Source organism: Salmo trutta, chromosome 14, assembly GCF_901001165.1.
Source record: "Salmo trutta chromosome 14, fSalTru1.1, whole genome shotgun sequence".
In the NCBI taxonomy this organism is placed as follows: Eukaryota; Metazoa; Chordata; class Actinopteri; order Salmoniformes; family Salmonidae; genus Salmo; species Salmo trutta.
The window spans coordinates 24,695,105-24,710,893 of NC_042970.1; the positions used below are offsets into that span (position 1 = coordinate 24,695,105).

The 15,789-nt window shown below is 42.9% G+C and overlaps 1 protein-coding gene across 7 annotated transcripts in view; it reads left to right on the forward strand.

Annotated features, from left to right (window-relative positions):
- cadpsa (Ca2+-dependent activator protein for secretion a) overlaps positions 1-15,789 on the forward strand; it is a 162,760-nt gene that overhangs the window by 73,483 nt on the left and 73,488 nt on the right. For all 7 annotated transcript variants that reach the window (XM_029774986.1, XM_029774992.1, XM_029774989.1 and 4 more), the window contains 3 exons: positions 2,359-2,425; positions 7,870-7,978; positions 15,043-15,255. In XM_029774986.1, the coding sequence (XP_029630846.1) occupies positions 2,359-2,425; positions 7,870-7,978; positions 15,043-15,255 (389 nt within the window). The remainder of the gene's footprint in view (positions 1-2,358; positions 2,426-7,869; positions 7,979-15,042; positions 15,256-15,789) is intronic.

Sequence of the window (15,789 nt, forward strand, 5' to 3'; positions counted from 1 at the left end):
CTAATATTGAGTTACACCCCCTTTTGCCCTCAGAACAGCTTCAATTTGTCAGAGCATGGACTCTACAACGTGTCGAAAGCGTTCCGCAGGGATGCTGGCCCATGTTGACTCCAATGCTTCCCACAGTTGTGTCAAGTTGGCTGGATGTCCTTTGGGTGGTGGTTCATTCTTGATACACACAGGAAACTGTTGAGCGTGAAAAACCCAGCATGGCACACATACACAATCCATGTCTCAAGGCTTAAAAATCCTTCTTTAACCTGTCTCCTCCCCTTCATCTACAGTCGTGGCCAAAAGTTTTGAGAATGACACAAATATACATTTCACAAAGTCTGCTGCCTCAGTGTCGTTAGATATTTTTGTCAGATGTTACTATGGAATACTGAAGTATAATTACAAGCATTTCATAAGTGTCAAAGGCTTTTATTGACAATTACATGAAGTTGATGCAAAGAGTAAATATTTGCAGTGTTGACCCTTCTTTTTCAAAACCTCTGCAATCCGCCCTGGCATGCTGTCAATTAACTTCTGGGCCACATCCTGATTGATGGCAGTCCATTCTTGCATAATCAATGCTTGGAGTTTGTCAGAATTTGTGGGTTTTTGTTTGTCCACCCGCCTCTTGATGATTGACCACAAGTTCTCAATGGGATTAAGGTCTGGGGAGTTTCCTGGCCATGGACCCAAAATATCAATGTTTTGTTCCCCGAGCCACTTAGTTATCACTTTTGCCTTATGGCAAGGTGCTCCATCATGCTGGAAAAGGCATTGTTCGTCACCAAACTGTTCCTGGATGGTTGGGAGAAGTTGCTCTCGGAGGATGTGTTAGTACCATTCTTTATTCATGACTGTGTTCTTAAGCAAAATTGTGAGTGAGCCCACTCCCTTGGCTGAGGAGCAGCCCCACACATGAATGGTCTCAGGATGCTTTACTGTTGGCATGACATAGGACTGATGGTAGCGCTCACCTTGTCTTCTCCAGACAAGCTTTTTTCCGGATGCCCCAAACAATCAGAAAGGGGATTCATCAGAGAAAATGACTTTACCCCAGTCCTCAGCAGTCCAATCCCTGTACCTTTTGCAGAATATCAGTCTGTCCCTGATGTTTTTCCTGGAGCGAAGTGGTTTCTTTGCTGCCCTTCTTGACACCAGGCCATCCTCCAAAAGTCTTTGCCTCACTGTGCGTGCAGATGCACTCACACCTGCCTGCTGCCATTTCTGAGCAAGCTCTGTACTGGTGGTCCCCCGACCCCGCAGCTGAATCAACTTTAGGAGACGGTCCTGGCGCTTGCTGGACTTTCTTGGGCGCCCTGAAACCTTCTTCACAACAATTGAACCGCTCTCCTTGAAGTTCTTGATGATCCGATAAATGGTTGATTTAGGTGCAATCTTACTGGCTGCAATATCCTTGCCTGTGAAGCCCTTTTTGTGCAAAGCAATAATGACGGCACGTGTTTCCTGCAGGTAACCATATTTGACAGAGGAAGAACAATGATTCCAAGCACCACCCTCCTTTTGAAGCTTCCAGTCTGTTATTCGAACTCAATCAGCATGACAGAGTGATCTCCATCCTTGTCATCACTCACACCTGTGTTAACGAGAGAATCACTGACATGTCAGCTGGTCCTGTTGTGGCAGGGCTGAAATGCAGTGGAAATGTTTTTTTGGGGATTCAGTTCATTTGCATGGCAAAGAGGGACTTTGAAATTAATTGCAATTCATCTGATCACTCTTCATAACATTCTGGAGTAATTGCAAATTGCCATCATACAAACTGAGGCAGCAGACTTTGTGAAAACGAATATTTGTGTCATTCTCAAAACTTTTGGCCAGGACTGTACACTGATTGAAGTGGATTTAACAAGTGACATCAATACGGGATCATAGATTTTACCTGGATTCACCTGGTCAGTCTATGTCATGGAAAGAACAGGTGTTCATAATGTTTTGTATATTTATCATCATAAACTGGATGGTTCGAGCCCTGAATGCTGATTGGCTGACAGCCATGGTATATCAGACCGTATACCATGGGTATGACAACATTTATTTTTACTGCTCTAATTACGTTGGTAACCAGTTTATAAAGGCAATAAGGCACCTCGGGTGTTTGTGGTATATTGCCAATATACTATGGCTAAGGTCTGTATCAAGGCACTCCGCGTTGCGTCATGCATAAGAACAGTCCTTAGCCATAGTATTGTAACATAAACAAATGTGTATGCTTTTTTAGCATGCCACTTCTCCAGGACAAAATGATGCAACACAAAATGGAATATTGTAAAGCATCCTCTGTAGAAAGGACATCCACCATTGTCCACACAACCTGTTGTTAAACCATTGCTTTTGTTTACTTAGGTACCTATGGGCTATTGGTAAAAATGTGTGGAAGAGATGGAAGAAGAGATTCTATGTCTTGGTGCAGGTAAGAACAAAATACTTACAACTAAATAACCATGGTCAGCACTAGCCCATAAGTGATATGTTATGTGTTTTAACTGTCAAGCTGTAGTACGTGTCTTCATCTAGTTGACTGGGGTGATAAAGGTCTAATACAGTTCTTGTCAGAAGCTTTGTAGCTGTAGCAGCCATTTTTTGTGCATCATTTGGAGCATTATGCAGTCTCCTCTGTGTTCGGGAGGATATGTCTCAGGGCGAGGAGTTGACAGGCGATTGACAAACCAGAGTGTACGCTGGCTGGCCTAGCACTCGCAGCTAAAAGAGCCCACGGAATGCTCCTCTCATTTGCTCCCAGCTATGCATACAGCATGTGACAAATACCGGTCAATAGACTGCCACTGTGTGTGTGGGTGTGTTTCTTGGAGAGAAAGGATGCTTGTTTGTTTATGACAGTGAGATGAAGTGTGTGTTTTTGTGTGACTGTTGTGTGTCAGTATGTGTCATAGAGAGATAGATAGACATCATGCATGTCCTATGTTTGTGTATAATTTGATTTGTAAAACATTTTCTTGCTTCTGTTTTTATTATGTTAAGTCGCGTGTAAGTATTCAATACTCTATTGGTGTTATGTTGGACTCAAATGTATTTGTACGTTTGTAGATTGATGTTGTGATGAAATATGTGTTATTTCATAGTTTGATGTGTTCACTATTATTCTACAATGTAGAAAATAGTAAAAATAAAGAAAACCCCTTGAATAAGTAGGTGTCCAAACTTTTGACTGGTACAGCATATGAAATATAAATTAATAATTTAAGTGAGAAACAAAATGTTTGGGTGTATTTCAGAGTTTGTTATGAGTTAGCTGTGTTAATTACTGTGGATGAGATTCACAATCAGCACTCTGTGATGTTCAACCCTCCTCCTGTGAAATAACTTCATAAACAGCAAGTTCACATCAGCTGCATGCCAAATGTGGTGTGCACACCAGATGTGTATTTGATTATTCGATTATTATATTCTGTGTTTTTGAGTGGCCCGAATCAACTACTTCTATTGGAAGTATTTGAAAGTATTTTCTAATAATTCTATAAAAATAGCCTACTATTTGACAGTATTTTAAAATACTATTTTCAAATACCTGGGTTAAATGCATGGGAGTGTATTTGAGTCAGGCTATTTTAGTATTTTCACATAACATGCCAATACTTTCCATGAGTTTCCAACTACTTGTCTTTTCAACAACAAAAAATATTCTGAAAACTTACTTGGAAATGCATGTGAAAGTAATTAGTAATTGAACCCAGGTCTGGTACACACACACGCATGCTAAATGCCGTTTGATTGACATTTGCCATGATACTCATAAATAGCACAGCTTACACTGGGGGGTATTTATTTCAGAGATTAGTTTCCTGTTGAATTATTCATGAGTTGTTAATTACATGGAGTGAGTAGATAATTTACAGGTCTGGGTGACGGACGCTGGCATCACCCATGAAACATGGCAGCAACACGCTAACAACACGTCATCAACAGCGTTCTACAGGTGTAACGCTGTCATAACTAAGACACTGTAAACACGCTAGATGTGCCAGAGAACAAGAACGAGTCAGGGTTGAACATCCCACCAGGTGGCTGTCATGATGGTTCATGCCATGTAACCCCCATTCCTGTGTGATAAGTCCCTTTCATACCCAGTGAAAGTGGAAAGCATCGCTATCAAAGCCGTCGAGCTCCGCTGAACCATCCCATCACGAGAAGCAAAAATGCCACTCTAAACCTGTGAAACTGTGTTTGAACTAAATTAAGAGTCGAAGGATCACACTTATTGGCTTCCTCCCCAACTCTTGCCACTTCCTCCTCCTACCCTCACCCCGTTCAGACAGAGTTAATCCTGCCTGTAGTGGTAGCTGGCTAGTTGAATGCCCTGCCATGTCACTGCTCAACAGAACAGATTGGAGCCATAAACCAGTTTTTTATAATGCAAAGTGAAGTCTAATTATTCAGCAGTCTGGAGGCTGCCCTCCAACACAGCTGGCAGCAGCCACTCTCTCACTCAGCTCCCCTCTGCACTCTTAGTCTTTCTCCCTCCCTCCTTCTTTCACTCTCTCTTTTCTTTTTCCCCTCTCTGTTCACTTCCCCTCTCTCTCGTGCTCTTTTCTATCTCTCTTTCTCATTCTCTCTCTCTCTCTCTCTCTCTCTCTCTCTGCTGCTGTGCACTAGCTCTGGAGTAGTTATTAAGCAGTTGATTATGACAACTTTCATACCCAGTGATCCCCTCCCTGACAAACAACCCCATTGATCACATCTCTGGTCTGCCCCCCAGCCCCACCCCACCCATCAAACAATCCAATGTATAGACTCTCAACAATAACAAGGTTATAAGAGCAAAGCATGTAGGGTAATCAGGGAGCCAAGTGTTTTAGAATCATTTAACGGTCAGTTTGACAGCAGGTCAGCCAAACTCTCAGCCAATAGTCTCTCTCTGCCTCCTGCTCTGTGTCTGTCTCTGTGTCTGTCACTGTGTCTGTCTCTGTGTCTGTCTCTGTGTCTGTCTCTGTGTCTGTCTCTGTGTCTGTCTATCTTGCCTGGCCCAGACAGGCCCAAACTTTAACAGGCAAGGGGACGTAACATTGAAGTGGTAGGAGAGAGAGAGAGGCAGGCGAGGGGGTAGGAAGGAGAGAGGGGGAGTTCTGATGTGCCCCAGTGACGTCCCGAAGGCAAGTGGGCACCGTGAAGCTGGGTAGTGTCCCAGCGGCCCAGCGAGCTCCACCTGGGGCCTCATCAGTGCCCTGACAGTGAATCTCTGTTGTCACACAGAGGCAGGCTGCAGCCAGTGAGAGCTGCCACTTGCAGCAGAGGTGACAATGGTGCAGGATTGGCCGGGATCCGCGGGTTGCCCTGGCATGACTGGCACCTAGCAGTCAGGCTCCCATCTCTTGTGACAGGGTGTCACTCCCGCACTCGTCTGTCCACGCTGAGTGACAGAGTCAGGGCCATAACCCCGCCCTGGCAACGGCCCCAGCAACAGCACCCTGACCACCCGCCCCCTTACTCTCTGATCCCCTCTCTCCACCTCTCTCTCTGTCCCTGTCTGTAGCAGAATAACATAATAATCCAGAATATCACTGTATCAGCGCTGGATAGATGCATACTCTACACTCACAAGAACATAAATACTCACTCTCTTCTCTCTCTCATCGACATGAGTTACTTTTAAAGCACACATGCACACTCGCACCATGTTGCTGTTCATGGAAACATACAGTGCCTTCAGAAAGTATTCACACCCCTTGACTTTTTCCATATTTTGTTGTGTTACGGCCTGAATTAAGCCTTTATTAAATTTAGATTTTTTTGTCACTGGCCTACACACAATACCCCATAATATCAAAGTGGAATTATGTTTTTAGAAATGTTTACAAATTAACTAATAAATGAAAAGCAGAAATGTATTGAGTCAGTAAGTATTCAACCCCTTCGTTATGAAAGCCTAAATAAGTTCAGGAGTAAAGATTTGCTTAACAAGTCACATAAGTTGCATGGACTCACTCTGTGTGCAATAATAGTGTTTAACATTATTTTACATTTTAAATGACTACCTCATCTATATACCCCACACATACAATTATCTGTAAGGTCCCTCAGTCGAGCAGTGAATTTCAAACACAGATTCAACCGCAAATACCAGGGAGGTTTTCCAATGCCTCACATAGAAGGGCACCTATTGGTAGATGGGTAACATTTTTAAAAAGCAGATATTGAATATCCTTTTAAGCATGGTAACGTTATTACTTACACTTTGGGGTAGGCCGTCATTGTAAATAAGAATTTGTTATTAACTGACTTGCCTAGTTAAATAAATGTTAAATGTAAAAAAATATATTAAAAAATAAATAACTTTGGATGGTGTATCACCATGAGGCCAGTTACAGAGTTTAATGGCTGTGATAGGAGAAAACTGAGGATTGATCAACAACATTATAGTTACTTCACAATACTAACCTAATTGACAGAGTGAAAAGAAGGAAGCCTGTACAGAATAAAAAATATTCCAAAACATTCATCCTGTTTGCAAAAAGGCACTAAAGTAATACTGCAAAGAATGTGGCAAAGCAATTAACTTTTTGTTCTAAATACAAAGTGTTATGTTTGGGGCAAAAAACATAGTGGTGGCTGCATCATGTTATGGGTATGCTTGTAGTTGTTAAGGACTGGGTAGTTTTTCAGGATAAAAAAGAAACGGAATGGAGCTAAGCACAGGCAACATGTCTGCTTTCCAACAGACACTGGGAGAGGAATTCACCTTTCAGCAGGACAATAACCTAAAACATAAGGCCAAATCAACACTGGAGTTGCTTACCAAGAAGACAGTGAATGTTCCTAAGTGGCCGAGTTACAGTTTGGACTTAAATCTACTTGAAAATCTATGGCAAGACCTAAAAATGGCTTTCTAGCAATGCTCAACAACCAATTTGACAGAGCTTGAAGAATTTTGAAAATAATAATGGGAAAATATTGTACAATCTGGGTTTGCAAAGCTCTTAGAGAATTACCCAGGAGACTCGCATTTGTAATCACTGACAAAGGTGAATCTAACATGTACAGACACAGGGGTGTGAATACTTACTTGTATGTAAATGAGATGTTTCTGTATTTCATCTTCAATAAATTTGCTAACATTTCTAAAAACATGTTTTTACTTTGTCATTAAGGGGTATTGTATGTTGATGGGTGAGATGTTTTTTTAATTCCATTTAGAATTCCGTCTGTAACACAACAGAATATGGAATAAGTCAAGGGGTATGAATACTTTCTGAAGGCAATGTACATTGTTACAGTCTCTCCACCAGCCATGAACCGAGCTTGAACCAGCCCCTCTTCCCCTGGCTTGGCCGCTTCATTCATCTAATTATAATGTGATTATCCTTGTATACCCACTCACACTCACACACACTACTGAAAAGAGGTTCAAGAGTGGGCAACACAGCTGTCACTTACCCCTCCCATACTCTCTCTCACACACACACACACGTTCACTAATGCATATACACACACACATACACAGATTGTTTTCCCATATGCCTATCTTGACCAGCATCTGGTGACCATTTATGCCTGGTTATTGGCTCATTAACCCATTAATCCCGGTTGGTAATCACGAACAAGTGGTCCAATGCCTGGGTTAGTGAAAATGTGTCATCTGTGAGAGTTGAAGCACAATGGGGTTAAGGACAACTGATAAGATATTATGCTCTCTTTGTTATTTACCTGGTATTCTACAATTGTAGTTACATAGTAATTACTAAGCAGTTTACCAATTCTATTACATTTCTGGGGTCCCTGTACTCATTGGTATTATGCATTATTGTGAGAAGTACCAGGTAAATGGCAGCTGGAGTAGTACTATGAATAAAATGTACAGTAACTAATAGTAGCCCTCTGTCCCCTCTCTTTGTGGTGCAGGTGAGCCAGTATACCTTTGCCATGTGCAGCTACAGAGAGAAGAAGGCAGAGCCTGTGGAGCTGCTCACACTGGACGGCTACACTGTAGACTACACCGACCCTCAGCCAGGTAACACACAACTGGGGCTGTAAAACAATAAAAAAATGCAATCGGGTTCACCAATGGATTGTTGTAATTAATCACAATGAATCGCTAATTCAGAATTTGCTGAATTTGAGCTGTAATTTAAGATTACAGCTCAATATTGATTGATTTTGTCCCAAGTAACGGTTAGCAAAATCATTTAATTTGACAAAGGACACTTTCTTTAACCTCAATGTCAAATTGTTTTGACATCACTGTTGTTTTTGATTATATATTTTGGATGTTTTTAGTTTATTTTGACCGCTTTCAGACAAACCGCGATTTAATCATGATAAACAAAAAATGGTGTACTAAAATTACAAAACGTTAGCTTGAGTTAACTGATTATGTCAAGGCTCAGGCTAAGACGCAGATTGTCATGGTTGTCGTATGATGAAGGAGCGGACCAAAGCGCAGCGTGTGTATCATTCCACATTTTGTTTATTAAACTGTGAAACTATGCAATACATACAAATAAACTAAAGAACAACAAACTGTGACGAAGAGGTGAAACATACACTAACTCAAAAACAATCTCCCACAAACCCAGGTGGGAAAAACGACTTAAGTATGATCTCCAATTAGAGACAACGATGACCAGCTGCCTCTAATTGGAGATCATCCCAAAAAACAACAACATAGAAATACAAAAACTAGAACATAACATAACATAGAAAATCTAAACAAGAAAAAAAACCTGTCACGCCCTGACCTACTCTACCATAGAAAATAACAGCTTTCTATGGTCAGGACGTGACACAGATGCAGACAGTATGAGTCTCAGAGTTTATTATAATACAAGGGACAGGCAAATGGTAAATCACGGCAGGTAAAGAGTTGTAATCCAAATCAGAGTCAGGCAGGTACAGGATGGCAGGCAAGATTAGGGTCAGGACAGGCAGAAAGGTTAGAACTGGGAAGACTAATCAAATCAAATTTTATTGGTGACATACATGTTATTGCCGGTGTAGTGAAATGCTTGTGCTTCTAGCTCCGACAGTGCAGTAATATCTAACAAGTAATATCTAACAAATTACACAACATATACCTAGTACACACAAATCTAAGTAGGAATAAATTAAGACTATATACATATGGATGAGCGTTGTCAGAGCAGAACTGACTAAGATACAGTAGAATATTATAGAAAAAAGAACAGTATATACATATGAGTTGAGTAATGCAAGATATGTAAACATTATTAAAGTGACTAGTGTTCCATTCCCTAAAGTGGCCAGTGATTCCTAGTCTATGCCTATAGGCAGCAGCCTCTAATGTGCTAGTGATGGCTGTTTAACAGTCTGATAGCCTTGAGATAGAAGCTGGTTTTCAGTCTCTCGGCCCCAGCTTTGATGCACCTGTACTGACCTCGCCTTCTGTATGATAGCGAGGTGAACAGGCAGTGGCTCAGGTGGTTGATGTCCTTGATGATCTTTTTGGCCTTCCTGTGACATCGGGTGCTGTAGGTGTTCTGGAGGGTGGATAGTTTGCCCCCGGGTAATGCGTTGGGCAGACTGCACCACCCTCTGGAGAGCCTTACGGTCGCGGGCGGTGCAGTTGCCGTACCAGGCGGTGATACAGTTTGACAGGATGCTTTCAATTGTGCATCTGTAACATTTTGTGAGGGTTTTAGGTGACAAGGCAAATTTCTTCTGCCTCCTGAGGTTGAAGAGGCTCTGTTGCGCCTTCTTCACCACACTGTCTGTGTGGGTGGTTAATTTCAGTTTGTCAGTGATGTGTATGCCAAGGAACTTGAAGCTTTCCACCTTCTCCACTGCAGTCCCGTCGATGTAGATAGGGGGGTGCACCCTCTGCTGTTTCCTGAAGTCCACGATCATCTCCTTTGTTTTGTTGACGTTGAGTGAGAAGTTATTTTCCAGGCACCACACTCCCAGAGCCCTCACCTCCTCCCTGTAGGCTGTCTCGTCGCTGTTGGTAATCAAGCCTACTATTGTTGTGTCGTCTGCAAACTTGATGATTGAGTCGGAGGCATGCTTGGCCACGCAGTCATGGGTGAACAGGGAGTACAGGATGGGGCTGAGTACGCACCCTTGTGGGGCCCCAGTGTTGAGGATCAGCGGAGTGGAGGTGATGATTTCCTACCTTCACAACCTGGGGGCGGCCCATCAGGAAGTCCAGGACACAGTTGCACAGGGCAGGGTTAAGACCCAGGGCCTTGAGCTTGATGAGCTTGGAGGGTACTATGGTGTTGAATGCTGAGCTATAGTCAATAAACACCATTCTTACATAGGTATTCCTCCTGTCCAGATGGGATAGGGCAGTGTGCAGAGTGATGACGATTGCATCGTTTGTGGATCTATTGGGGTGGTAAGCAAATTGAAGTGGGTCTAGGGTGGCAGGTAAGGTAGAGGTGATATGATCCTTGACTAGTCTCTCAAAGCACTTCATGATGACAGGTGAGTGCTATGGGGCTATAGTCATTAAGTTCAGTTACCTTTTCCTTATTGGGTACAGGTGCAATGGTGGCCATCCTGAAGCATGTGGGGACAGCAGACTGGGATAGGGAGAGATTGAATATGCCCGAAAACACACCAGCCAGCTGGTCTGCACATGCTCTGAGGACGCAGCTAGGGATGTCGTCTGGACCAGCGACCTTGCGAGGGTTAACACATTTAAATGTGTTACTCACATCGGCCACGGAGAAGGAGAGCCCACAGTCCTTGGTAGCAGGCTGCGTCGGTGGCTCTGTGTTATCCTCAAAGCATGCGAAGAATGTGTTTAGCCTGTCCGGAAGCAAGATGTTGGTCTCGGCGACGTGGCTGGTTTTCCTTTAGTAGTCCATGATTGTCTGTAGTCCCTAACACATACGTCTCGTGTCTGAGCCGTTGAATTGCGACTCCACTTTATCTCTATACTGACGTTTGGCTTATTTGATTGCCTTGCGGAGTGAATAACTACACCGTTTATATTCTGCCATATTACCAGTTGCCATTGTTAAATGCAGTGGTTTGCGCTTTCAGTTTCGCGCGAATGCTACCATCTATCCATGGTTTCTGGTTAGGGTAGGTTTTAATAGTCACAGTGGGTACTACATCTCCTATACACTTCCTTATGAACTCTGTCACCGTTTCCGTGTATGCGTCTAGATTATTTTCGCAAGCTACCCGGAACATATCCCAGTCCACATGATCAAAACAATCCTGAAGAGTGGATTCTGATTGGTCGGACCAGCATTGAATAGTACAAAGCACGGGCACTTCCTGTTTGAGTTTCTGCCTATAGGACGGGAGGAGCAAGATGGAGTCGTGATCTGATCTGCCGAAGGGAGAGCAGGGGGAGGGCATCCAGGAAGTTTGAAAAGCAATGGTCGACAGTCTTAGTAGTGCGAGTAGGACAGTCAATATGTTGATAGAATTTTGGCAGCCTAGTCCTCAGATTTGCTTTCTTAAAATCCCCAGCTAAAATAAATGCAGACTCAGGATATGTGGTTTCCAGTTTGCATAAAGTCCAGTGAAGGTTGTTGAGGGCCGTCGAGGTTTCGGCTGGAGGTGGGATGTAAAACGGCCGTGGCGATGACAGAGGAGAATTCTCTTGGGAGATATTATAATAGCCTTGTGTAGTCTTAACATTCTGTATACTCCCCTTGTCCTAACAGGCTGACTACACCGCTCGCGTCGCGTGCGCAAGCGTTGCAAAATAAATTTAGAAATCTATATTATTCACCCACCAACAAGTGTCTGCGTTGCTAAGGGCTAAAATAGAAGTCATTTCTATTTCTGACGCAGATCGCGCTGCAAGTCCTGCCTCTCCCATCTCCTCAGTGGTTTATAGAAGCAGGTACCCACGTGCCATCTCTTCATTGGTTAAACCTACGTGGGTGACTGAAGATGAACGAGGTCAGTGGCGGTAATGCACCTCATTTATGAAAGTTGCCAATCACAATATAAAGTCAAGAGAAGAAAAGGCCTGGAAGGATGAGCGATGACTAGAAATGATTCGGTTGACCGTTTTATGTGTGGATTAATTGGTGGAGTAGAGGACCTTGTGCATTTCAGGTAAAATAACAACTCAATGTTTATATCCCAGGACAAATTAGCTAGCAACAGCAAGCTAAATTGCCATAAATGTTTAATGCTTTTTGACCTGTCCCCAAATTAATATAATTGGTTCAGAGTTTGTTTTGATATTTTAACCTGAGTGTCGTGATCGCGTTTGGTGTGGGGGGGACAAAATACATTTACGCACGATGGAGCGCGCACGATGGAGCATGCGCGCAGCCGGTTTGGGTTCCGTGTAAGGGTCAAAAATGACCCGCCTTCATTAAAGCCCTAAAATAAAGCAGCTTAATTGAATTTTAAACCCCAAATCTATTTTGCATGAAGAAACAACCTGTCATTCATCAGAAACTTTGTGAATATCTGCGTTTTCCCTCTTCACAACACAGAAAGACTGCATTTAATCAGTGGACACCACTCATTTTTATTACAACACACCTGTCATAGTTGTTTTCTTTGCTAAAGTTGAGATTTATTATTATTATTATTATTATTATTATTATTATTATTGCTAAAGGTACTGCATAGATGTAAACATACATTTTTTTAGCAAGAGATAGCACTTGTATAGCCTAAGAAGGTAGCAGAAATGTGCAGAAAGTAGTTTTGAATGCATTTTATTGAAGGGAAACAATAAGTCTAACTTTTTTAGCAACATAGTGATATATTCCTATATACTGTACAATGAGGAATTCAACTACAAAATACTAGTCTTCTCCCATTTATTTAGCCATTGCCCCAACCCATAAGGTGTATCAACAACAACAATAAATAAGAATAAAATAAGTTAATAAATACAAAACAAAAACGTGAAGAACATAAATCAATCAACTCTAATTAGCACATGTAGGACAGTATACAAGTGTGTGTGCATGGACTTTGCAGATGTATTTCTCACATGTGCAGCACATAGTATTTGTTTTATAGTCCTTCTTTGGGGGGCAGAATTGGCATCTCCTCCTCTTGCCTGCCCCAGCTGCAGCCTCAGGTGGATCAGGGCAAGATTCAGCCCCCTGAACACAAGCGCTGCAGAGGCTGCTGTGTGTGGGAGGCGCTCCCTTCTTTGAATGTGTGGGGTTACAAGTGGCTTTCCCAGCTGCTTCAGGAACACCCTCCTCTTGTTCTGCTTATCAGGCATCCAGGTAGGGTTGATCTTGTTCCATATCACAAAGGCATTGTAAGAGGACACATCAATGATGTTATGAAAGATGACCAGGGGCCAGCCAGCAGTCTTCCTCCTGCAGATGTAAGTTCCAATCACCTTGTTCAGGTTGTCCACACCTCCTTTGTTATGGTTGTAGTCCAGGAAGATGGCTGGCTTCCTGTTCTCACGATCACTGATCTCAGCCGTTTTGTCCACATTCTTCTTCCTCTTTGGGAGGTAAGAAACTAGAGTGGTGGTGGTGAAGGCAAACTTTGATGAGAAGGCCTCTCTCCCCCTTGATGCGAGGAGGGCAGGGGGGAGCTCCGGCTTGTTCTTTCTGACTGTGCCAACCATGGTGATCTTCCTCTTCAGGAGATGCTGGCTGAGTTCAATCAGTAGCACACAATCTAATTTTCTGTGTGTGTGTATGTATATTTTATAACTGCCTGGTCAAAAATGACCCTAAGACAGTCTTTGTACCCTGGTGGTGTACAGCTTTCATGGAAATATGAACAAAGGCGATGTTTCGCTTTTTCTAATTTTGGGGTCATTCTAGGAAAAGTAATTAAATTTCAAGTTGAAAAAATATAATTTAGTGGGTTTTCTCTGCTGTTAAACATAGTGGCGGGTCATTTTTTACCCTTAGGCCAACACAAGGGTTTTAATTGTGAGGTATATTCTAGGTTCGGGTGGACAAAATTACTTGAATTCCTCTATGTTAATAGAATTACACCATGAGTCACTAACCTTCTGCTTCCGGGAGAGATATTTATTCCTGTCTGCACAATGTACTGAGAATCCTGCAGGCTTTACTGACTCCGACAGAGAATCCAGAGAGAGCCATGTTTCTGTGAAACAAAGTATGTTACAGGCTCTGATGTCTCTCTGGAAAGAAATCCTTGCTCTAAGCTCATCAACTTTATTATCCAAAGACTGAACATTAGCGAGTAATATACTCAGAAGCGGTGAGTGGTGTGCGCGCTTCCTAAGTCGAACCAGCAGGCCGCCTCGAGTGCCTCTCCTCCGCCGACAATGTTTTGGGTCGGCCTCTGGAATAAGTTACATTTGTCTGGGAAGAGTGAACAAAGGATCTGCTCCATGGAAGTCATATTCCTGGTCGTAATGCTGGTAGTTCTGGTGAGTTACCGCCGCTCTAATATCCAATAGTTCTTCCCGGCTGTACAGTAATGGCACAAAACATTTCCTGAGCTAATAATGTAAAAAAATAGAACATTAAAAAACGAAATACTGCAAAGTTTTCTAAGAGCTAGTCATGATGCTGCCATCTCCGTCAACGCCATCTTAGGAAAAACAAAACTAAAGCACAGGGAACACGCTGGTAGGACTTGACAGAACAAGACAAACTGGCAACAGACAAAGAGAAAATGCAGTTATATATACATAGGGGATAATGAGGGGAGATGGGAGACACCTGGTGGGGGTGGAGACAAGCACAAAAACAGGTGAAATAGATCAGGGTGTGACAGATTAACTCTGACAGCCCTACACACAAAACATGCACATGACCCTCAGGCAGGTAAGATAATCACAATCTGGCTTTACAGTGCAAATAAAGTATTTGTGTCCTACATTAATAACCACCAACCATTTGTTCTCTTGGGAATTTAGCCTGTGCAAATATGTCAGATACCTTTTCTGGAGATAACTACCATGAATCACTACTTGTTACAACAGTACTTGTGCTACTGTGGTTGTCTCACCTAGCTATCTTAAGATGAATGCACATAGTGAGTGCACAAGTCGCTTTGGATAAAACCGTCTGCTAAATGACTAAAATGTAAATGACTACCAGGGCCTAAATATATGGCACTGGTATGTACCAGTAGCACTAGCCCTACGAACACTGCTAACAGTGATTTATTCCTTAGGTTTGGAAGGTGGGAGGACCTTCTTCAACGCAGTGAAGGAGGGCGACACTGTGATCTTTGCCAGTGATGACGAGCAGGACCGTATCCTGTGGGTCCAGGCCATGTACCGGGCCACGGGCCAGTCCCACAAGCCCATTCCCCCCACCCAGGTCCAGAAACTCAACAACAGAGCCGGGTCTGCACCCCAGCTAGATGCACCCATCTCCCAGTTCTGTAAGTGTTGTGCCCACGAGGCACACCACACTCACGGTAGCTCTCACTGTTTCAGCTTCACGAAGAACTACAGTACCCAGCAAACTGCCACCCCAATATACACTGCTGGTATGTCTAACCTAACTCTATATCTATCAAGATACAGATTTCGTTGGGCTTCTTTTCGAGGTGACCTGTTTTGTTGTATTTTTTTCTCTTCACATGACACAAGTGTGTATTTTAAATGTGTGGGTCTTATCCTGGATGCCAATTGGTTAAAATCTCATTCCAGCCGGTGTCTATTCCACAAGTTTCCACCGGCTAAAGCTATGATGTTGAAGTGCCTATTTACTCTATTCTATCTCACTGCACAATCCACTGTCTCACTAGAATTTGGTTTCCAACAGTGGATATTTGTATAAACATTGCTGTCTGTCTCTGCGACATTTGCAACATTGTTTCAATATTGAAATTCGATCTCCAGCTGTCCCACAGTAATGAACGAGTCAGGACAAGACAGGCAGATGGCTTTTCTCTGCCAGTAGAAATCATGAA